Genomic DNA, 25732 nt, shown 5'->3' with positions numbered 1-25732 from the left:
GGTATGCTAAAGCACATTTGGACAAGCCAGCTTCATTCTGGAATAAGGTGCTGTGGGCTGATGAAACTAAAAATTAGCTATTTGGGCGTAACAAGGGGTGTTATGCACGGACTGGGAATCTTGTCAAAGTTGAGGGACACATGGATTCCACTCAGTATCAGCAGATCCTGGAGACCAATGTCCAGGAATCAGTGACAAAGCTGAAGCTGCGCCGGGGCTGGATCTTTCAACAAGACAGCGACCCGAAACACTACTCAAAATCCACTAAGGCTTTCATGCAGAGGAACAAGTACAACGTTCTGGAATGGCCATCTCGGTCCCCAGACCTGAAAATTACTGAAAATCTTGGGTGTGAGTTAAAGAGAGCTGTCCATGCTCAGAAGCCACCAAACCTGAATGAACTAGAGATGTTTTGTAAAGAGGAATGGTCCAAAATACCTTCAACCACAATCCAGACTCTCATTGGAACCTACAGGAAGCATTTAGAGGCTGTAATTTCTGCAAAAGGCAGATCCACAAAATATTGATTTCATGTCCTTTCTTTGTGGTGCCCAAATTTATGCACCTGCCTGATTTTGTTTAAACAATTATTGCACACTTTCTGTAAATCCAATAAACTTCATTTCACTTCTTAAATATCAAGATATCGAGAGTGTGCCTTATGTATGAATGAAGAAAAAAAAGAAACAACATAATTTAAAAAGATCTTTGAAACTCAAGAGGTCAGAAATTCCACCAAGCGGAGCATTTTTAAAATCAGGGTCAAACCTATACTTCTCTATAGTTCATAAACATGGAGCAGGACAAAGACAGCGCTCTGTATGTTATAGACAGTCATCAACATCTGCTTGCAGCAAATCCTCTGTATCCAGTGGCCAGAGAAGATTAAAAAAAATGTAGTCAAGAACAAACCAGGAACCAATAGCAATACCAGTTCTGAAAGAAAGTGATGATGGATTGGCCACACAATCAGCAAATCCACCAATAACATCACTGCACAGGCCTTGTGCTGGAATCCAAAAGGGACAGAAGAAGAAAGAACCAGAAACACATGGCACAAGGGCACAACTATCATATTGTTGTGTGGTTTGTTAAAAGCTTAGTTTCAAATCAATATTTTAAACTGATTGTTCAGTCCTAATGGGGATAATTATGTTATCCACAAAAGGTCCAGTGGATGTACTTAGTCATAATGTATAGGGGTGCCTCTAGAATTTTATTCATATGGGTGGCCATATGGGGGCTACTGAAAACTTTGAGGTGGCACACCCAAAAGCATAATTCAGGGTTTTTTTTGTTTGGTTTTTTTACATGTTGATATTCAATATAGGTCACTTGAAAAATGTGGCAGAAGGAGTGATGACTGCAATTTGTGAGGGACAAAAAAAAGTGACAATATGAATGACAAAAATGTATATGCAGGAATAATTAACAATGTTTCAACTCATTGTAGGGTGTCTTCCTCTCTCTTGTACTCAACTTAATTATTTCCAACTTAGGACAGTCCTGACAGGGGCGACACTTGGAGGGCTAGACATTTTGGCTCTTAGAATATTACGTCAGTTTCCTTGTTGCAGTTCGTCCTTAGATTTGTCATGTGTCTCTATAACATATCTCTGAGGTCTCATTAGGACCCAACGTGAAATAGATTCCGTTTTGTACTAAGAAATCTATCTATTAAGGTTTTGCATACCTATTCTGTGCAACTTTACTTCAGGGTTCCACATGATGCCCAGCTGCTGCACGGACCAACCGCCCCCAACATGTCCGGCTGGATAACGACTGCTCATCTACAATCACAATGAACACCGGTGTACCACAAGGCTGTGTGATGAGCCCTTTCCTCTACTCCCTCTTCACCCACGACTGCAGACCTGCCGGTGGTTCTAACACCATCATTAAGTTTGCAGATGACACCACGGTGATTGGCCTCATCATTGACAACGATGAGGCCGCCTACAGGGAGGAGGTGGATCGTCTGGCTGAGTGGTGCGACACAAACAATCTGCTACTTAACACTGAGAAGACCAAGGAGCTCATCGTGGACTACAGGAGGAATGCTGACCCACATCCACCCATCTACATTAAGGGGACAGCTGTGGAGCGTGTGAGCAGCTTTAAGTTCCTGGGAGTTCACATCTCCGAGGATCTCATCTGGACGACCAACTGCTCCAAGCTGGTCAAGAAGGCTCACCAGCGCCTCTTCTTCTTGATGACTCTGAGGAAGAACCACCTGTCCTCAGACATCGTGGTGAACTTCTATCGCTGCACCATCGAGAGCATCCTGACCAACTGTATAACAGTCTGGTACGGGAACTGCTCTGTCTAGGACCGGAAGGCGTTGCAGAGGGTTGTGAAAACTGCCCAGCGCATCGCCGGAGCACCACTTCCTGCCATAAAGGACATCTACAGGAAGCGGTGTCTGAAAAGAGCTGGGAAAATCATCAAAGACCCCAGTCACCCATCACATAGACTCTTCACCCTCCTGCCCTCTGGGAGGTGCTACAGGAGCCTCCGGACTAAGACCACCAGGTACCGGAACAGCTTCTTCCCCACAGCTGTCAGACTCCTGAACTCTGCCTCCTGACATCTGACCCACACTAAACACATGGACTGGACATACACACACCCACAACCATCTACACACACAATGGACGACTGTACCCCTCATACACACAATAATAACATGGACTGAACCACCACTCACAACCACTTTATATAGCTTCTGTAGAAATTATCCACATATCTCACTTATCTTAACTGCACTACTGTATAATTCTGTGTAAATAATCATTCTGTACAATACGATAATTTTTAAATCTACAACTGTTTATAACCTGCATAGTTCACATTTCTGTATAGTTTTTTTTTTATTTCATATTCTGTATAGTTTTTTTATATTTATATCCTGTTCATAGCTTGTACTCACTACAGCCTGTACATACTTATAGATAAAGCATATTCATAACATACTTCATACCGTGTACATTATAACATACCATAATAGATCCATTTCTGTAATATACTCACATATCTATATTATTGCTAATATATATTTGTAATATATCTATATCATGGCTAAAGCACTTCTGGATGGATAGAAACTGCATTTCGTTGCCTTGTACCGGTGACATGTGCAATGACAAAGTTGAATTCTATTCTATTCTATATGTGAGCGATATTCAAATATTCTCTCTCATGCAGTGAACAGCGGAGAATTCTGTCTACATGCAGAAAGTCATCATTTATGAGGCATACAGCTTGCCACTCCAACTTGGTCCTTGTGGCCAATAAGCCAGTCTTCATCATCTCAACATTTTTCTACATACTGTGTACAGTTCTGGACTAACATGACTTAAATATGGTGGAATTTTTTGTTTTTTATTAAACAGAAGATTTGAAATCCAGTTTTTATTTTACTATGCTAACAGAAAACATGTCTTCAGTGAGGCAGTATCCCAGGCAGTAATGCACGCCATGTGTCTTTTTGACATTTTGATGAGTCATATTCATTTCTATATTATGAAATCTGTATATGACACTTTTACATACCTATTCTGGTCAGCTTTACTCCAGGATTCCACATCAAATCCAGCTGTTCTCTGGCCCAGACATAAATGCTTTCAGCTTCCTGCTTCAGTTCAAGCTGCTCTCCTTCCCCACTGATGGAGATTTTCTCCTGTTCCTCTTTAATCTTTGGAGGCTCTGTGTCCTGCTGGTCCAGACTGGAGCTCCTTTCCTGGTCACTGACCTTCTGATCATCCAGACCTTCATGTTCAACAAAGGGAGGAAGAAGAATCAAGAAGGATTAAAAGGGGTCACCTATTGAGAATTTACCTTATGGTTTCAAGGGCTCTTGCATTCTTGCAGATGCCGCCACAGAAACATTCACTCATAGTCATGTGTTCATTGGGTGATGTTGATGTTGTTTTTTGACCAATGCATTAAACTATATATTTTTAGATATAAGTTGTAACGGACGCCTGTTCTTACACTTGAGTCTAAGGTTTATTTTGAGCACCTGACGGCTCTTTTTTGCTTCTCATCTATAAACTACATCTATAAAAGGTAAATGCAAAAACTGAGTTTTCTCCAACCTTTTCGGTGATTCGAAACGCTGTTTACATGCGGACGAAAGGACCAAATGCATCAAAAAATACCCATGTTGGTGTGGATGTAGCATAAAAGAGTTAATAGTTTTACTGCTACCCAGGGCTCGCAAAGTTTCAAAATCCCTGGTAGCCCTTCGGGCAGGGACTCTTCAAAATAAATTTAAGTAGCCCGAATAAAGAAGAGCAATTTTTTTGATTGATGTTTTGTTTCCTGTTTTGTTTCCATTACATTATTATATTTTAATGTATAATATTGTAACGGAAACAAAACATTAATCAAAAAATTGTTGAAACACAAATTACAACATTGTATAAAAATTACAATCATCAACTCAAATACTTGGTTCTAATTGAACAGAAATTTCTATGAACTTGTAAGAACTGTGTAGAACATGAATCAGTCTGTTTCAGATCCTGAATTTGAAATTTCCACTGAAGTCACGGATAAGAGGCAAGTGGAACCAAGATCGAGGCCATTTGCTTTTTGAAGTTTGCAAAGACTGCTAAATTGTGCCAGTGGTAGTTCACTCTTTGCAAAATAGTACGCTGTTCTAAACAGATCTTTCAGGTTTATTTTTAGTATGTTATTTGCAATTGGTGTTTGTTCTGGGAAAGATATTGCAGACTGAGCAATAATGCATTTCCAATGGGGGCCTTTCTTAAAATTACTGGTCCCAGTAACAGAGGCGCTTGTCGACTCAGAAATCGAGGGAAAACCAACAACACACCCGGCAGAACATTATGTTATTTACACGGGTGCACATAAGTGGTCCGCATTGGCTGTCAATATAAAAGACGCGCACAAGATAAGAAGTTGCAACGCGAGTTTGTGTCCATATAAAAGGCACTGTTTTTGTCCGCTAGAGTGGGATTTTCACAGCACATTCTGCACCAAATCTCTGTGCGTTCATCATTTGTTTGCCAGCTCACCTCCTGCAACCACTTTTCCAAGAATACGCACTTGTCCCAGAAATGATGTGGGCTTCATAGATAATTGGCAAACCTTCTGGAGGAAACCTGGTCTTGTTAGGAGAGATGGCATCCATCCCACTTTGGATGGAGCAGCTCTCATTTCTAGAAATATCGACAAATTTATTAAACCCCTCAAAACATGACTATCCAGAGTTGGGACCAGGAAGCAGAGTTGCAGTCTTACACGCCTCTCTGCAGCTTCTCTCCTCCTGCTACCCCCCCAAAAACCCATCTCCATAGAGACTGTGTCTGCTCCCAAAAAGACAAAAAACAAACTAAAAACCAGCAACAAACAACTTAAACATTTACAAAGAAAGAACAATACAGTATCCACATCTGAACCAAAGAGTAAAACAGTGAAATGTGGATTATTAAATATTAGGTCTCTCTCCTCCAAGTCTCTGTTAGTACATGACTTAATAATTGATCAACAAATTGATTTACTCTGCCTTTCAGAAACCCGGTTGCAGCAGGATGATTATGTTAGTTTAAATGAATCAACACCCCCGAGTCATTCTAACTACCAGAAATCTCGAAGCACAGGTCGAGGGGGCGGTTTGGCAGCAATTTTTCACACCAGTCTATTAATTAATGAAAGACCAAGACAGACTTTTAATTCATTTGAAAGCCTGATGCTTAACATTGTCCACCCCAGCTGTGAAACTCAGAAACCAGTCTTACTTGTTATCATCTATCGTTCACCTGGGCCTTACACAGAGTTTCTGTCTGATTTCTCAGACTTTATATCTAATTTAGTTCTGAGCTCAGATAAAATAATTATTGTGGGTGATTTTAACATCCATGTTGATGCTAAAAATGACAGCCTCAACATGGCATTTAATCTGTTGTTAGACTCAATTGGTTTCTCTCAAAATGTAAAAGAACCCACCCACCACTTTAATCACACTCTAGATCTTGTTTTAACATATGGCATAGAAACTGAACATTTAACAGTGTTTCCTGAAAACCCTCTCCTGTCTGATCATTTCTTGATAACATTTACATTCACAATAATTGATTACGCAGCAGTGGAGAGTGGACTTTATCAAAGTAGATGTCTTTCTGAAAGCGCTGTAACTAAGTTTAAGAATATAATCCACCCACTGTTATCATCGTCAATGCCCTGTACCAACACAGAGCAGAGCAGCTATCTGAACGCTACCCCAACAGAGGTCGATTATCTTGTTAATAATTTCACCTCCTTACTACGTACGACTCTGGATACTGTAGCTCCGGTGAAAACTAAGGTCTCTAATCAGAAGTACCTGACCCCGTGGTATAATTCTCAAACACGTACCCTAAAGCAGATGACTCGCAATCTGGAGAGGAAATGGCGTGTCACAAATTTAGAGGATCATCATTTAGCCTGGAGAAATAGTTTGTTGCTTTATAAGAAAGCCCTCCGCAAAGCCAGAACAGCTTACTACTCATCACTGATTGAAGAAAATAAGAACAACCCCAGGTTTCTCTTCAGCACTGTAGCCAGGCTGACAAAAAGTCAGAGCTCTTTTGAGCCAACCATCCCTTTAACGTTAACTAGTGATGACTTCATGAACTTCTTCACAAATAAAATTTTTATCATTAGAGAAAAAATTACCAATAATCATCCCACAGATGTAATATTATCTACAGCTACTCTTAGTTCCATTGATGTTAAGTTAGACTCTTTTTCTCCAATCGATCTTTCTGAGTTAACTTCAATAATTACTTCCTCCAAACCATCAACGTGTCTTTTAGACCCCATTCCTACAAAACTGCTCAAAGAAGTCCTGCCATTGATTAATTCTTCGATCTTATATATGATCAACCTATCTCTAATAATCGGCTATGTACCACAGGCCTTCAAGGTGGCTGCAGTTAAACCTTTACTCAAAAAGCCATCTCTAGACCCAGCAGTCTTAGCTAATTATAGGCCAATCTCCAACCTTCCTTTCATATCAAAAATCCTTGAAAGAGTAGTTGTCAAACAGCTAACAGATCATCTGCAGAGGAATGGTTTATTTGAAGAGTTTCAGTCAGGTTTCAGAGTTCATCACAGCACAGAAACAGCTTTAGTGAAGGTTACAAATGATCTTCTTATGGCCTCTGACAGTGGACTCATCTCTGTGCTTGTCCTTCTTGACCTTAGTGCAGCATTCGATACTGTTGACCATAATATCCTGTTAGAGCGATTAGAACATGCTGTAGGTATTACAGGTATTGCACTGCAGTGGTTTGTATCATATCTATCTAATAGACTCCAATTTGTGCATGTAAATGGAGAGTCCTCTTCACACACTGAGGTTAATTATGGAGTTCCACAGGGTTCAGTGCTAGGACCAATTCTGTTTACATTATACATGCTTCCCCTAGGCAGCATCATTAGAAGACATAGCATACATTTTCACTGCTATGCAGATGACACCCAGCTCTATCTGTCCATGAAGCCAGATAACACACACCAATTAGTTAAACTGCAGGAATGTCTTAAAGACATAAAGACTTGGATGGCCACTAACTTTCTGCTTCTTAACTCAGATAAAACTGAGGTCATTGTACTCGGCGCTGAAAAGCTTAGAAATATGGTATCTAACCAGATTCTTACTCTGGATGGCATTACCTTGGCCTCCAGTAACAGTGTGAGGAACCTTGGAGTCATTTTTGACCAGGATATGTCCTTCAACGCACATATTAAACAAATATGTAAGACTGCGTTCTTCCATTTGCGCAACATCTCTAAAATTAGAAATATCCTGTCTCAGAGTGATGCTGAAAAACTAGTTCATGCATTTATTACTTCCAGGCTGGACTACTGCAATTCATTATTATCAGGATGTCCAAAAAACTCACTGAAAAGCCTTCAGCTAATCCAAAATGCTGCAGCAAGAGTACTGACAGGGACTAGAAAGAGAGAGCGTATTTCTCCTGTTTTGGCTTCCCTTCATTGGCTTCCTGTTAAATCCAGAATTGAATTCAAAATCCTGCTCCTCACATACAAGGTCTTAAATAATCAGGCCCCATCTTATCTTAATGACCTTGTAGTACCATATTACCCTATTAGAGCACTTCGCTCCCGCTCTGCAGGTCTACTTGTTGTTCCTAGAGTATTTAAAAGTAGAATGGGAGGGAGAGCCTTCAGTTTTCAGGCCCCTCTTCTGTGGAACCAGCTTCCAGTTTGGATTCAGGAGACAGACACTATCTCTACTTTTAAGATTAGGCTTAAAACTTTCCTTTTTGCTAAAGCATATAGTTAGGGCTGGACCAGGTGACCCTGAATCCTCCCTTAGTTATGCTGCAATAGATGTAGGCTGCCGGGGGATTCCCATGATGCATTAAGTTTTTCCTTTCCAGTCACCTTTCTCACTCACTATGTGTTAATAGACCTCTCTGTATTGAATCATATCTGTTATTAATCTCTGTCTCTCTTCCACAGCATGTCTTTTATCCTGTCTTCCTTCTCTCACCCCAACCGGTCGCAGCAGATGGCCGCCCCTCCCTGAGCCTGGTTCTGCCGGAGGTTTCTTCCTGTTAAAAGGGAGTTTTTCCTTCCCACTGTCGCCAAAGTGCTTGCTCATAGGGGGTCATATGATTGTTGGGCTTTTCTCTGTATCTATGAAGCGCCTTGAGGCGACATTTGTTGTGATTTGGCGCTATATAAATAAAATTGAATTGAATTGAATTTTGTGGTTCGGACTCCTTCTGACATTTCTTTGGAGGGTAAGTAGGGCTGCACGATTAATCGTTAGAAAGTCGCGATCTCAATTCATACTTATGTGCGATCTCATTTCCAAATGACAACGATTTAAAAAAAACAAAAAAAACAAAAAAGACGACGACGACTGTACCGCATTTTGATCCGGGACGTAATCTGCATGAAGACAAGCGCTCACTCTTCCTGCTCAACAAATGACAAGGGCGGAGCCTTATACCACGTGATACCGAAGCTGGCTGCTAAAATTAGCAGGGAAAAAACAACGGAGAGCACGTCAGGGATGACGAGAAAGTGACTGGAGAAAATCCATCCCGGTCAACCACCCAAACATCGGGAACCTTATACAGCGCTTCCCTATATCCCTATAAAGTAAATCCGTTGGGCATCTTTCCTTGCCTTTAGACAATAATTCTGATGACAAAAGAACCAAACGGGGCAGGGAAAAGAAAAAAAAAAAAAAAAAAAAAGGTAGGTACCCCCAACAGAATTTGTTTCCCCTGCATCGGGAGGATGCGCTAGGCTGTCCAAATCATGCACAAACAGTATCCCACAGTTGTTTATGTCTTTGAACCCATTTTTTGATAGCAATGTTGAATATTATTACACAGGGGGGAAAAAAAAAGAAAAACTACGCGCAAAATAATTACACCATGACACCTCCGCCTTTCTAAATGGAGGGACAGTAGCTGCTTGTGTATATGCAAGTGTGTAAAAACTGCAGATAGATTCAAAATACTGTTAATCTTACTATCTGCCATTGCAGAAATTAATCTCATGTGAACAATAACATGGCGCACAGCGTGATGTGAAAGGCACACATCTCTGACATTGTGTGATGAACTCCGTATTCTTCGACCACAGGTAAATGCAAAAACTGAGTTTTCTCCAACCTTTTCGGTGATTCGAAACACTGTTTACGTGCGGACGAAAGGACCAAATGAATAGAAAAATACCCATGTTGGTGTGGACGTAGCATAAAAGAGTTAATAGTTTTACTGCTACCTGTAATTTATTGCAGCTTACTTTTGTTTTATTATTTTCTATCAAAGGTTTAATGTGTGAAATAACTGCAATGGAGTTCGAAAACAAAATATTGGTGAGTGTGCTTGGTGGGAATATTTTTTCTATACGACATTACGGTGTTCTGACAAACCATCCTACTTTGGCAAAACATCCTACCGTAAGTAGTTTATGCACATTTCTGCTTTCAAAGAGTAATTTCACCACAAATTTAAGTAGGTATGATGGTTTGCCACTTAACTTTGCCCATCAGAGTATACTTGTAGCTCATATTCATAAACCCAGGATGGTTTGCCACTACATTTTACACATTAAAGTATGGTTGTAGGTCACAGTCACAAAGGTATCATGGTGTGGCACTTGATTTTACCAGTCAGAGTATGTTTCTAGCTCAGATTAACAAAGGTAAGACGATTTGCCACTTAATTTAGCTGTTAAAGTATGCTTGTAGATCACATTCACAAAGGCAGGATGGTTTGGCACTGAATTTTATCAGTCAGAGTATTTTTTTAGCTGATTTTCACAAAGGTAAGACAGCTCGAAACTTAATTTCGTATTGTGCGCATGCGAAGAAACAATGGGTACGATGATTCGTCGGTAGGATGGATTCTCAGAAAACCGGCTCAAAAGCCGCAACAGTAAAAAGGAGATGAATACCAGAGTGTTAGTGAGATAGAGGTTTTATCTTAAATTGGCATAGCAGGTTGGCTAAAATGGCTACCAAGGCAAAGACTAGTGAGCTTCCTGAAAGCCTGCGTCAGGTATGCTTTTATCAACACCAGACTAGGTGGGGCCAATTAGCACCAGCTGAACATACGTTCCTGTTTAGCCCCTAATCTCCTCAGTAACAGGTGGCTAGTAGCCTTCAGTAATAGCAATAATTCACACGGCAATAACGAAATACATTTCAAACTACATTTGGGCCATTTTTTTGTAATCTGTAGTGGAAAACATTTTAAGAGTAACCTTCTCAACACTGCACAGATATAGCTGCATACACTTTACTGGGGTGTATTACAAGTTTAGATCAATGCATTTATGCAAAGCATTTAGATCATGCCCAAGTAAATCATACAATCCCGCAACCCCCCACACCTCCACAAATTTACACACCTGTATTGTGTGACTTTATCCCGGGTCTGATATTAAGCAGTCTTAGCTGACGGATCTCCTCCTCATACTGGACGATCGTTTTTTCAAACTCTGAGAAGATTTCTTCTGCAGCAGAAGTTAATCTCTCCTTGATAAACTCTCTCAGATGCTGAACTGAAGACATTATTGCAACAACAACCGATACCGCCAAACCAACGTCTTCAAACTTAACTCGGGATCTCTTAATGGCCCCATTGCCGCTATTCTTCTTTTATTGCTCTTACGGTAGGCTGGAGGATTCAAGGGCGTAATACTGCCCTCATCAGGTCAGTCCAGTCCAACATAAAGTCTGGTACTTTGCAGAAAACTGTAATTTTGCCATGAGATTATTAGTGATATCCTGGAATAAAGAAAGAAGAAAATACTTTGATTTAAGTTTGATTTATTGGAAAACCCTTTAGTTTGATCCAGCATTAATCATTTAACAGAACAAAGAATAATCCCTTCATTGATTATAGTCACTCTAAAAATAATTATATAAAATCTTTTTAATAAACGAGGGTCTCCTGATTTCTCTGGTACGGTCCATGAAGTGGAAGTGAAATAACAATATACAAATACATTTATATAAATAAACTACATACATTTAGAGCACAGAGAAAATTAAAGTTTCATGTGGAGCAAATGATCGTGGACAATTAGGATAAGGCTGTTGATGTGGTCGCCTTTCTCTTCCCCTCTGATAATAACAGCTAACATTTTTAACAACAATTTAACAATTTATCACTGTACAAAAATAAAAAGTATTTATGTTCATGTTGAGTCTGAGTCTGCAGAAGGTCGCAGAGCAGTGGAAGACGTCATGCCTCATTTCTGTATTAAAGACGCCAAGTCACAGTGGCCCCCAGTATTACAGGTCTGTGACACTGACTTCCCACTGTAATGATCAGAAGCTGATGCTGTAAAGTTAATATAGTTCCATGCAAGACATCAAGGTGGAACTATCTGTGTGGACACTAAGATGTGAGCTAAAGGGTAAGAGAAAACCTACACAAGTATGAGAGCTAGAAAAGTGATATACATGTTCTTCCTGCTAGCTGTAATAATAAAAACATGTAGCAGATCATAAAAGGACTCATTCTTTATAAATAAGGAGACAAACAAAACACCCACATCATGAAGAACCTGGAAAGACTCATCCTCAACCAGCTCCGCCCTATAGTTAGGCCACATCAGGATCTCCTTCAGTTTGTTACCAGCCCCACCTCGGGGCTGAGGATGCCATGATATAACTGCTCAATCGTGCCTACGCCCATTTGGTCCAGCTGGTGAGCACTGTGAGGGTCATGTTTTTTGGGGTTTTTTTTAAACTTTTTCAGTGCATTTAATACATCAGGTCAGTCCTGGGTGATAAGATAAGAGATAACATCAGATAAGATTACCTTTATGAGTCCCACATGTGGGAAATTTCTTTTGTTACAGCAGAAAGTTACATAGCAAAAATTAGAAAACACTGGAATAGGATAAGATGATAAGAATAAGAGTAAGGTACTGTACACAATAGATTAGAATAAAATAAAAGACTATATACAATAGAATAAAAATCTTGTAGTGTTTATAGGAGATGTAAAACCACAGTCATAACAGGGGTTTACCACCATGACACGGACCCCAGCTCAGTGGTGCAGCCTCAGCAATGAAGGTGCTGAACATGGTCCATTTAGACTCAATGTTCCCAGTCTCCCTCTGAATGGTGTCGAAGCTCTGCCAGAGGAGACAGTGACGATCTCAAGGACAGGGACTTTTGCTATGTAAATTACTAAATTCACTTGAGAAAAAATATAAGTAAGTTAGTATCAACTAGTGGTAGGACTGAGCTAAAGTGCTATCTGGGTCCATCCAGGTCACTCACCACCCCTGGTGGACACAGGTCAAACTTATATTAGACAATAGAAGGAATGAATAAAAATAAAGCATAAACAAATTTTCAAATTGTGAGTGGGCAGAGAATTTCTACATGGGTTAAATACATAACAAGACCACCTATCTATACGCCAAATGAGATTAATTACCATCCATCCATCCATCCATCTTCATCCGCTTTATCCGGGGCCGGGTCGCGGGGGCAGCAGCCTAAGCAAAGAGGCCCAGACCTCCCTCTCCCCAGCCACCTCCTCCAGCTCATCCGGGGGAACACCAAGGCGTTCCCAGGCCAGCCGAGAGATATAATCTCTCCAGCGTGTCCTGGGTCTGCCCCGGGGCCTCCTCCCGGTGGGACATGCCTGGAACACCTCACCCAGGAGGCGCCCAGGGGGCATCCTTACCAGATGCCCAAACCACCTCAGCTGGCTCCTTTCGATGTGGAGCAGCAGCGGCTCTACTCTGAGCCCCTCCCGGATGGCCGAACTTCTCACCCTATCTCTAAGGGAGATGCCAGCCACCCTTCGGAGGAAGCTCATTTCCGCCGCTTGTATCCGCGATCTCGTCCTTTCGGTCACTACCCACAGCTCGTGGCCATAGGTGAGGGTAGGGACGTAGATCGACCGGTAAATTGAGAGCTTCGCTTTTACACTCAGCTCCCTCTTCACCACGACTGACCGGTGCAGCGTCTGCATTACTGCAGCTGCAGCCCCAATCCGTCTGTCGATCTCCGGCTCCCTTCTCCCATCACTCGCGAACAAGACCCCGAGATACTTGAACTCCTCCACTTGGGGCAGGACCTCATCCCCGACCCGGAGTGGGCACTCCACCCTTTTCCGGCTGAGAACCATGGCCTCAGATTTGGAGGTGCTGATCCTCATTCCCGCTGCGTCACACTCGGCTGCGAACCGCTCCAGTGCGAGCTGGAGGCCCTCACCCGATGAAGCCAACAGAACCACATCATCCGCAAAGATCAGAGATGAGATCCTGAGGCCACCAAAGCGAAAGCCCTCCGCCACTTGGCTGCGCCTAGAAATCCTGTCCATAAAAATTATGAACAGAACCGGTGACAAAGGGCAGCCCTGGCGGAGCCCATCACCCACCGGGAACGAGTCCGACTTATTGCCGGCAATGCGAACCAAGCTCTTGCAACGGTTGTATAGGGATCGAATGGCCCGTAGCAATGGGCCAGACACCCCATACTCCCGCAACACCTCCCACAGGACACCCCGAGGGACACGGTCGAATGCCTTCTCCAAGTCCACAAAACACATGTAGACTGGTTGGGCAAACTCCCATGCACCCTCAAGTATCCTCGAGAGGATGAAGAGCTGGTCCAGTGTTCCGCGACCAGGACGAAAACCGCATTGTTCCTCCTGCATCAGAGGTTCGACTAGCGGACGAACTCTCCTTTCCAGCACCCTGGCATAGACTTTCCCGGGGAGGCTGAGGAGTGTGATCCCCCTGTAGTTGGAACACACCCTCCGGTCCCCCTTCTTAAAGATGGGGACCACCACCCCGGTCTGCCAATCCACGGGTACTGCCCCTGATCTCCACGCAACATTGCAGAGGCGTGTCAGCCAGGACAGCCCTACAACGTCCAGAGCCTTCAGGAACTCGGGGCGGACCTCATCAACACCAGGGGCTCTGCCACCAAGGAGTTGTTTAACTGCCTCAGTGACCTCGCCCCCAGAAATTGGCGGGTCATTCCCCTCATCCCCAGACTCTGCTTCCTCCTTGGAAGACGCGTCAGTAGGATTAAGGAGGTCCTCGAAGTATTCCTTCCACCGCCTGACAATTTTCTCAGTCGACGTCAGCAGCGCTCCGCCAGCACTATACACAGTGCAGGTAGAGCACCGCTTTCCCCTCCTGAGACGCCTGACGGTTTGCCAGAACCTCTTCGAGGCAGTCCGAAAGTCTTTTTCCATGGCCTCTCCGAACTCCTCCCACACCCGAGTTTTTGCTTCAGCCACTGCCCGAGCCGCATTCCGCTTGGCCTGTCGATACCTGTCGGCTGCCTCCGGAGTCCCACAGGCTAACCAAGCCCGATAGGACTCCTTCTTCAGCCTGGTGGCTCCCTTCACCTCTGGTGTCCACCATTTGGTTCGGGGATTACCACCACGGCAGGCACCAACCACCTTGCGGCCGCAGCTCAATGCAGCAGCTTCGGCAATGGAGGCGCTGAACATGGTCCATTCGGACTCGATGTCCCCCGCCTCCCTCGGAATGCTGTTGAAGCTCTGCCGGAGGTGTGCGTTGAAGATCTCGCAGACTGGGGCCTCTGCTAGTCGTTCCCAGCACACCCTCACTACCCGTTTAGGTGCACCAGGTCTGTCCAGCGTCCTCCCCCGCCACCTGATCCAACTCACCACCAGGTGGTGATCAGTTGACAGCTCAGCCCCTCTCTTTACCCGAGTGTCCAGAACATATGGTCGCAGGTCTGGTGATACGATTACAAAATCGATCATCGACCTACGGCCTAGAGCGTCCTGGTGCCACGTGCACTTATGGACACTCTTATGTTCGAACAAGGTGTTCGTTATGGCTAAACTGTGATTAGCACAGAAGTCCAATAACAAAGCACCGCTCGGGTTCAGATCAGGGAGGCCGTTCCTCCCAATCACGCCCCTCCAGGTCTCGCTGTCGTTACCCACGTGAGCATTGAAGTCTCCCAGCAGGACAACAGAGTCTCCAGGTGGAGCACCTTCCAGCACCCCCCCCAGGGACTCTAAGAAGGCTGGGTACTCCGAACTGCCACTCGGCGCATAAGCGCAGATGACAGTCAGGACCCGTTCCCCGACCCTAAGGCGCAGGGAACAAACCCTCTCGTCCACCGGGAAAAACCCCAACGTACCGGCAGCAAGCCGAGGGGATATTAAAATACCCACCCCAGCCCGCCGCCTCTCACCAGGGGCAACTCCAGACTGAGACAGAGTCCAGCCCCTCTCCAGGAGACTGGTTCCAGAGCCCAAGCCGTGCGTAGAGGTGAGCCCGACTATATCTAGCCGGTACCTCTCAACCTCACGCACTAACTCAGGCTCCTTCCCCACCAGAGAGGTGACATTCCATGTCCCTATTGCCAGTCTTGGCAGCCGGGGGTCAGTCCGCCAGGGCCTCCGCTCCTGGCCGCCACCCGACACACAATGCACCCGACCCCTATGGCGCCTCCTGCGGGTGGTGGGCCTGCGGGAGGATGGGCCCATGTCTCCTCTTCGGGCTGTGCCCGGCCGGGCCCCATGGACTAAGGCCCGGCCACCAGACGCTCGCCCTCGGGCACCCTCCCCGGGCCTGGCTCCAGGGCGGGGCCCCGGTAACCCTATCCCGGGCAGGGTAAACTGTTCCCTCTGTGTTTTTTTCATAGGGGTCTTCTGAATCGCTCTTTGTCTGGTCCCTCACCCAGGACCAATTTGCCATGGGAGACCCTACCAGGGGGCAAAAGCCCCCAGACAACATAGCCCCTGGGATCCCTGGGACACACAAACCCCTCCACCACGATAAGGTTGCGATTCACGGAGGAGAGATTAATTACACATGTCTAATTCACTATATTGCCACTGAGGTAAATGAAATGCAGCCTGCATGGTGTAATAAAATAATAAACATTATGAATTAGTATAACACCTGTTAGTTACTTCTTTTCATGACCGGCCTAGTTTGGTTCTGTGGTGAAAAGCACTTTTGGATTTGCTGCCTCAGTTGTGGTCTGGAACCTGTACGTCGGTAAGATTAGAGCTTCCAGTGACTGTGAAGACTGAACCTAACTCATACAGTTAAGACGATTCTTGAATTTTGATTTAATCAAGATTTTGATGCAAATTGGTGTTACTGAAGCTCAGAGAGGGAGGGGTGTGTTATTAAATTAAATTGCAGGCTGGTTTAAATTCATGTTGGGTACCTCCTAAGGAATTGTGGACTGCATTAAGTCCACTGTGATGTCTAATTGGCTAACTTAATCTGAAAATACCATTGCAGATTTGTTTGAACAATGTGTCTTCACGTCACTGATGGTGCTATAAAGGGAAGTTGTCATACATGCTCTTGGCAGGCAGGGGAGGTGTGTGTTCCGTGTTTGCTATTATGTGCTCCACTTTTGTTCTGAAAAACACAACTTCAGAAGCCTTTGATGGAGTACGGTTGAGGACCTGGAAAGTGAGGACGAGAAGGAAGTCAGTATGATGAAGCCCCTTGAATGTGTTCAATCTTTCTGGCCAGTTGCTTCACCAAAAGGCAGATCACACGAAGCCCTGTTTAACATCTCGTTTAGAAGTACTGTTAGTTTTTCAAAGAGTAGCAGGAGTGTGGGGTTGCAAATTTTAAAGGCTTTGCAGAATTTCTTCAGGCCGGAAAGATGTTGGTTCAGGCTTTTGGAACACAATTTAAACAAAAACACAAAATTTACAGGAGATGATGTGAAGTGTGATGCCAACAGTTTTATTGAACATACAACTTAATCAGAAACTTAAAAGAAAGGAAAGACCTCTAGCGTGTTCGCCTTAAGCACATGCAAGCCAAAAGCCAACAAAAATGAATAAAGATGAAGACTCCCGGGGCACTTCTGAGCTCCTTTATTGGAGAGGAGCTCCTCCTCCTTTATTATAGAATTATCCATATTTTATCTTTAAACTTATTTAATTCCATCTTAAACTAGATTGATTTCCCCAATTTTGTCAAAATCATTTTCTTAAAAGCATTTATCTATTAAATGTGTTTATTAATGTCTCACTTTGACCAGTCTATCAATTTACACAACTTTGCATTCCTCTATGATATTCAACATTTGTCTTGCATAACTTTTTGGACTTTCTTCCAATTACCTTTTCATCCATCATTTTTATAGTTGTTTTTTTTTTTGTTTTTGTTTTTTTTGGGGGGGGGGGGGGGGCAAGGTCAGCCCATAGGGTCACGAATAATGACTGTTATGCCAACCTTATAGTAAGAAGCAATTAATACTACAGATAAATTTAAATCTTTAAATCAATTTGCACTGCTAAATGTAAGCTATAAATGTCACTAATTAGGGGCTTCTACAACTTTGGACAGTTTGGACCATCAAAGTGACTCACATATATATAAAATAATTACCAAGTGCATCTTCAAATCCAGTTTCAGTTTCTACCAACCAACATATCACAAACCATTCAAAATGGAACACTGTTAAAGTTACACATTAGTCTAAATTATTATATCTCAAAACAACAGCTGGGTGTCAACAGGTGCTCACATAAAAGCAGTTATGATATAAACATAGAGAATAAACAACCTAAGTATGTGGGTCACAAACAATGTGAGTAACTGCTTAACATTGTCATTCCCGAAAATATTCCTTTTCTGTATACAAAGCACTTCCCAAATATGTCAAGCCAATGTAAAGAAAATGTAAAAAAAACAAAAACAAAACAACAACAGGACTTCTAGCAGTGTGCAAGTCAGCGAAAAGTGATTGCAATTGTTTGCTGCTTTAAACACCTTCAAACTGTGAACTTCAGATAAACAACTGGCTTTAATTAAGGCTACCTCATGAACACGTGTATTTTTTTAATACAGACATTTCCGATTGTGTTTTTGAGAAATAGTTATTTTTACATTAAGACACCGAAAACATTTTCTTACATGTGCCTCTTCAACTGTCCTTTGTGAGTAAATCTTTTCACCCTTGTGAATTCTCATGTGTATATTCAAATTTGATTTTACATTAAATCTTTTCCCACAGCTGCTACAGGAACATCATTTTTCATTTGTATGGAATTCCATGTGTCTATTCAAATATTCCTTCCGGCTAAATCCATTCCCACAGACGCTACAAAAATGAGGCTTCTCACCTGTGTGAATTAGCATGTGTCTATTCAAGTGTGACTTCTGGCTAAATCTTTTCCTACAGGTACTACAAGAATGTAGTTTCTCACCTGTGTGAATTTGCATGTGTCTATTCAAGTGTGACTTCCGGCTAAATCTTTTTCCACAGGCGCTACAAGAATGTAGTTTCTCACCTGTGTGAATTTGCATGTGTCTATTCAAGAGTGACTTCCAGCTAAATCTTTTTCCACAGGCGCTACAAGAATGTAGTTTCTCACCTGTGTGAACTGGTATGTGTTGTTTCGAATGTGACTTCTGGCTAAATCTTTTCCCACAGGTGGTACAAGAATGTAGTTTCTCACCTTTGTGAACTGGCATGTGTTGTTTCGAATGTGACTTCTGCCTAAATCTTTTCCCACAGGTGGTACAAGAATGTAGTTTCTCAGCAGTGTGAATTTGCATGTGTCTATTCAAGAGTGACTTCCGGCTAAATCTTTTTCCACAGGCGCTACAAGAATGTGGCTTCTCACCTGTGTGAATTTGTATATGTCGATTCAAGTTTTCCATCTTATTAAATTTTTTCCCACAGGTGCTACATAAATGTGCTGTCTTGGGATTTTGAACTCTCAGTCCTGCTACGACTTCATCTGACTTTTTTCTGTGTGAGTTATCATCCTTGTTTTCGTCCTGATCTGTCTCAGGATAGTTTTGAGAAAGTAGCTGTTCATTGCTTGGTTCTGGGTCACTGTGGTCACTTTCTTCAGGAAAAGCAGGAAAAGTCTTCTGCTTCAGTACAAGCAGGTTTTCGTCCTTACAGTCTTGTTGTGGAAAATCTGAAGTGACAGATTTTAAAAAAAAAGACAAGAACAACACATGTTTCAGAAATTACAAGGTAATCTTAACCATTAGCAGGTACCACATGATAAACATGTTGCTCAGATATACCAATGAAAGGCATGTTGTGGGGAGAAGCTGTTTTGCTGACTAATTTAAAACCATTTTGGCTGCTCATTTACAAACTCTATGAAAAACACTCTTCTTCTGTGATCGATTTAACTTTGGAATCGTACATTTCTCAAGTGATTTAAACTCTTGTGATGAATCACAAATATGTGATATCAATTACAGACCATCTACAGTGAGAAAATACAGACAATATACAATCAAACAAAACAACAAAATGTTGTCATTTAAAAGTTAAAGTGCAGAAAACATTTAACAGTTTACTTAAAATTTACAGGACACTCACTACAGTATTTATGTATTTTTTAGATTAACTATCCATTGCCTGATTGGTTGGGAGAATGGGAGGTAGAACCTTCACCTTTCAGGTCCCTCTTCTGGGGAAACAGCTGCCAGTATGGATTCAGAAGACAGAAACCCTCTCTAGTTTTAAGATTAGGCTTAAAACTTTCCTTTTTGATAAAGCATACAGATATGACTGGATCAGGTGACCCTGATTAGGCTTAGGACTTGCCAAAATTCATGACTGTTTCTTCTACTCACAACACCCTGTGTTTACAAAACACAGCCATGCAAATAACCTGTTCTTTTGTCAATTGGCCAAAAACAAGAAGGAAAAGAATTACATGTTTAGTTAACTTCCTGTTATTAAATTTGATATTCACTGTAAGTGCGCCTGCAGGTGCAGGAGCGCAGCACAAACAAAGGAGTGACGACTGCAATTCGTGACCGACAAACAAAGTGACAATACGAATGACAAAAATGTTTATGCAGGAATAAATTACAAGCTGATGTTTCAACTCATTGTAGGGTGTCTTCCTCTCTGTTGGGCTCATTTATAACAATTTTTACCAACATAGGACAGTCTTGCCAGGGGGGCCACTGGGAAGCTAGAAATTTTGGCTTTTGGAATCAGTCAGTTTCCTTATTTCAGTTGGTCTTTAAATTTTTCATGTGCCTCTATTGGGGCTGCCACAATTAGTCAACTAGTCACGATTACATCGACTTTAAAAAAAGGTCAACAACTAATCTAATAGCAAAGCGTCGTTTCAAGCTTTGTAAGATCCTGAAAGATGCAGGAAAAAGTAGGATTTAAGAGTGTAATAACGGACTGAAACAAAAGAAAGCAGCAATGCATCTACAAGGACGCCAGCTGTCGTTAAGTCTGGGAGCCTTCTGAGAAAATAAAAGAGAAGAATTTCCAATGCAAAATCTCCGAAATGGAACAGCCCTTCGATGGCAGTACGACAGTGATTCACAAGCATCTGAAAAGGAAGCATGTGGTGGCTTCTGACGACGAAGTGGTTCAGTCGTCTCAGTAAGGTGATTGGCTAGTTAGCTGCTAACATTAGCGTAAACCGTGAGCTACTTACTCATATTGATAGCTGTAAACATTATGTTACAGTACTGCTTAAAAAAATGTTGTCTTCAATAGACGATGTTTTCACCAAGCCAACAATATGCACACCTCAACACACATTTTGTGTGCCTTTCAGTTTGCTGCTACAATCTGCAAATTTCATTAAAAGTTTAATAAACTATCATCTTGTCTTTATTTTTAGTTACGACTTACCTTAAACACTTCAAACTTGAAGCTAATGAGCAGATGCATGCTGGTGCAATAAGCTGTACATTTTACGTCCAATGGATGCATGATCTGATCAGTCAACTAATCGCAAAAATAATCGGTGACTAGTCAACTATCAAAATAATCATTTGTGGCAGCCCTAGCCTCTATAACATATCTCTGAGGTCTGATTAGGATCCAACATGAGTTAGATTTCTTAATACAAAACTGAATCTATCTATTAAGGTTTTGCATACCTATTCTGTGCAACTTTACTTCAGGGTTCCACATGATGCCCAGCTCCTGCCCGGTCCAGATGATGATGCCATTGGTTTCCTGCTTCAGGGAAAGTTGGTCTTCTTCCTGATTGGTGGAGATTTCCTCTTGTTCCTCTTTAGTCTGTGGAGGATCTGTGTCCTGCTGGTCCAGACTGGAGTTCCTCTCCTGGCTACAGACCTGCGGGTCATCCAGATCCTCATTTTCCTTACAATCATGTTGCTGTGGGAGGTCTTGATGGACACATCACAAGAAAGAAGTTACACTGTGAGCAGGTCTCTCAGGTATGTGAGCGATATTTAAGGTGCACAAATGTTTTAAGTATTCTCTCTCATGCGGTGAACAGAGAAGAATTCTGTTTACATGCAGAAAGTCATCATTTATGAGGCGTAAAGCTCGCTACTCCAACTTGGTCCATGTGGCCAGTGATCCACATTTTTCATTGTCACATTTTCCTACATTCTGCATACAGTTCTGGGCCAACATGACTTAAATCTATATGGTGGAAAATTTAGTTGTTTTTTTTAAACAAACAGAAGATTTTAGACCCAGTTTTTATTTTACTGTGCTAACAGAAAACATGTCTTAGGTGAGGTAGTATGCCAGGCAGTAATGCACGTGTCTTTGTGATGTCATCACCTGGCCTTTTGATATAAGTCATATTCACTTCGGTATTATGAAGTCTGTATATTAAAGATTCACATACCTATTCTGGTCAGCCGTAATCCAGGCTTACACAACAAATCCAGCTGTTCTCCGGTCCAGACATTAATCCCTTCATCCTCCTGCTTCAGTTCAAGCTGCTCTCCTTTCTCACTGCTGCGGGTTTCCTCCTGTTCCTCTTTAGTCTGTGGAGGCTCTGGGTCCTCCTGGTTGAGACTCCTCTCCTGGTCACAGACCTGCTGATCATCCAGACCTTTGTGTTCAACAAAGAGACACAAGAAAATAGTGACTAATGTGATGATAAGAAAGATCAAGAAGGATGAAAGGTGGTCACCTATTGAGAATTTAGCTTATGGTTTCACGGGCTCTTGCATTCTTGCAGATGTTGCCACAGAAACATTCAGTCATAGTCATATGTTCATTGGGTGATGTTGATAACCTTACAGCTGTCTGGGGTCTAATTTTTAGATGTGACTGCCAGTGATCATCACACACTGTGAATAAACAAAGAAATGAACAGCAGCATGATCTGAATATGATCATGAAAGCAGAGATTCAGGAAAGTGATGGAAACGTTCCTCAGATATTTGTGGTCTATATTGACCTTAGAGCTTCACACAGCTGCTGCATATCTGTCAATTCCACATCCATGATGCAAATTTCATATTCCACTACATTCCAAAGGTGCACTGTTGGATTGAGAGCCGATGACTCTGGAGACCCGAGTACAGGGAACTCACTGTCATTTTAAGGGCACTGCATATTTTCTCTTTTTTGGATTACTCTCTGTAAATCATACAGATGTTTGTGCTGGAATATTTAAGCAGATTAGAAGTTTCTGAAACACTCAGACCAGCCAGTGCGGTACCAACACCCAGCATACCATATCTCAACATTTCTGGCACCCAGTTTTGCCTTTCTATTTTTTGGTCACCTGGAAGAACTAAAGAACTAATTTTATATTACTACTACAATAGCACTTTCCTCCCACTTATTATGGTATATAGATTATGTACAAGTTACTTCATTACTGGAGTTTGTAGAATCCTTAAATGGGCATTTTGCAAGTTTATGTTTTACCCTTAATTGCAACACTAAAGAAATTAACTTCCTTGACAAAAAAGTAAAAAAAGTAAAAAGTAAAAAAAGAGAAATCTCTGTCCACCTCTGTGTACCCCCAAACCTACTGGAATACATTACATTGCAAAACAAAAGAAAATGCTGCACTGATTAAAATAACTCTACCGTAACTGTGGGAAAGTTTTTGCAGAGTATAATTTAAAAAAATCTAGCACTAGGTCTGGGTCATAGAAGTTTCCATCCTAGCCACCTCAAAAAAAGCTTACCTGTAAGCCAATTGATTAGCCTTAAACGTATCTGTGAAATTCCAGAACAATACTATGAGAATAAAGAAGAGACGTTGAAAAAAGTTAAAGAAAGAAATTATGAAGAGGACTCGATAAGAAAAAAAAAAGGTTGACTCAAAAAGTAGGAAGTTTTATTTAGAGATCAAGAAACCTCCAAAACATAAATCAAATCTTGTCTTCTAGACAACTTTTACACAAACACCCAGGAACATTAAAGAAATCATTTTAAAACATTGGTATAATCTTCAGAGTGATCCAAGCTTATCATTAGGGATTTTTAAAGAACCGCCAATGATAACTTAAGAGAGGTAAGAGAACATAACAGATAGGCTTGTCAGAGCTTCATTTTCCTTTTAATATTCCTGTAGGTATTGTATTTTTTATATTAACTTGTTTGCAGGTTTCTGTGTACTTTTTTAGTATGTATTACATTAAGACATGCAGTGATTTTTTACATTGGGGCGATCGTAGCTCAAGAGTTGGGAGGTCGCCTTGTAATCGGAAGGTTGGCGGTTCAAGCCCCGGCTTGAACAGTCTCTGTTGTTGTGTCCTTGGGCAAGACACTTCACCCGTTGCCTACTGGTGGTGGCCAGAGGGCCCGGTGGCGCAAGTGTCCGGCAGCCTCGCCTCTGTCAGTGCGCCCCAGGGTGGCTGTGGGTACAATGTAGCTTGCCATCGCCAGTGTGTGAATGTGTGGATGACTGGATGTGTGAAGCGCTTTGGGGTCCTTAGGGACTAGTAAAGCGCTATACTAATACAGGCCATTTATCTTTTCTCCCCTTTTAATCTGTAGTGGCTCAGTCCAGAACCTATTTGGGCTGTGGCTTAACCAATTTACCAATACCAACTTGTTAAATGATAATTGGTCAACTGCTTTATTTGAGAAGCTGTGATTGGTCTAATTGGAGTTTTCTTTTTCTGTTTCCTGATTCTTATTTAAACACAAGCCATTTGACATTTTGCAATGATGCTGATGAAGACCACAAACCGCATTGGTCACTAAATAAAGCTGTTCCCTATTACTTTACATGTCACTGGAGTTTAAGTCACCAGAGTCTCTATCCACACGTTCCAAATGCCTCTAAAGCAGCGGTCCTCAACCCCCGGGCCTCGGACCAGTACCGGTCCGTGAGTCGTTTGGTACCGGGCCGCGAGAGTTGAGGCTCAGGTGTGAAATGTATGGTTTTCAGGGTTTTTATCGGTTTTCAGCGTTATTTTGTTATCGTTTTATCGTTAACTTGGTTTTCCTGGGTCTTTTCACTGTGTTATGAATAAATCTTCTTTCTTCTTTCAGTACCGGTACTAGTTTTATTTTGTTGTATTTATCCGCGACACCTTAAAGGCCGGTCTGTGAAAATATTGTCGGGCATAAACCGGTCCGTGGCGCAAAAAAAGTTGGGGACCGCTGCTCTAAAGCACCTCGGGAATTGTCCACATGCCCACATGAATCCCACGATGATCCCGCAACCCCCACATCTCCACAAGTTTACACACCTGTATTGTGTGACTTTATCCCGGGTCTGATATCCAGCAGTCTTAGCTGACTAATCTCCTCCTCATACCGGACGATCGTCTTTTCAAACTCTGAGAAGATTTCTTCTGCAGCAGAAGTTAATCTCTCCTTGATAAACTCTCTCAGATGCTGAATTGAAGACATTATTGCAACAACAACCGATGCCGCCAAACCACCATCTTCAAACTTAACTCGGGATCGCGACGGGATCTCTCAATGGCGCATTTGCCGCTATTCTTCTTCTGTTGTACTTACGGTAGACTGGAGGTGTCAAAGGCGTAATACTGCCCTCATCAGGTCAGTCCAACAAAAATCAATTCCTGACATAAAGTCTGGAGCTTTGCAGAAACCTGGATAAAGAATTTATCGTTCCCAATTATTCAAGTTGAGGATTAGCTGTAATGCCCATCTCTGACAATTCATTATGCTTAAGGTGTCTTACTGCAGACCATCAAAGCATGCTTAACACTTTACATGCCTCACACTCACACTGTGAAAGCCTGATGCTTAACATTTTCCACCCCAGCTGTGAAACTCAGAAACCAGTCTTACTTGTTATCATCTATCGTCCACCTGGGCCTTACACAGAGTTTCTGTCTGATTTCTCAGACTTTATATCTGATTTAGTTCTGAGCTCAGATAAAATAATTATTGTGGGTGATTTTAACATCCATGTTGATGCTAAAAATGACAGCCTCAACATGGCATTTAATCTGTTATTAGACTCAATTGGTTTCTCTCAAAATGTAAAAGAACCCACCCACCACTTTAATCACACTCTAG

At 42.3% G+C, this 25732-nt stretch overlaps 1 protein-coding gene across 1 annotated transcript; it reads right to left on the bottom strand.

Moving 5' to 3' along the window:
* Positions 1 to 3544: 3544 nt before the first annotated feature.
* LOC148097488 (uncharacterized) lies at positions 3545 to 25093 on the bottom strand. Its single transcript, XM_087832165.1, has 5 exons — positions 24931 to 25093; positions 22113 to 22322; positions 21388 to 21639; positions 16783 to 16798; positions 3545 to 3788 (listed from the first exon to the last, which is right to left on the bottom strand). The coding sequence occupies exons 1-5, from the start codon at positions 25091 to 25093 to the stop codon at positions 3545 to 3547; spliced, it is 885 nt and encodes a 294-aa protein (XP_087688291.1).
* Between the last annotated feature and the right edge of the window lie 639 nt (positions 25094 to 25732).

The sequence above is a fragment of the Neolamprologus brichardi genome, chromosome 18 (assembly GCF_056152115.1).
Source record: "Neolamprologus brichardi isolate AB-2024 chromosome 18, ASM5615211v1, whole genome shotgun sequence".
Taxonomy (NCBI): domain Eukaryota; kingdom Metazoa; phylum Chordata; class Actinopteri; order Cichliformes; family Cichlidae; genus Neolamprologus; species Neolamprologus brichardi.
This window is presented reverse-complemented; position numbering and strand designations above follow the sequence as displayed.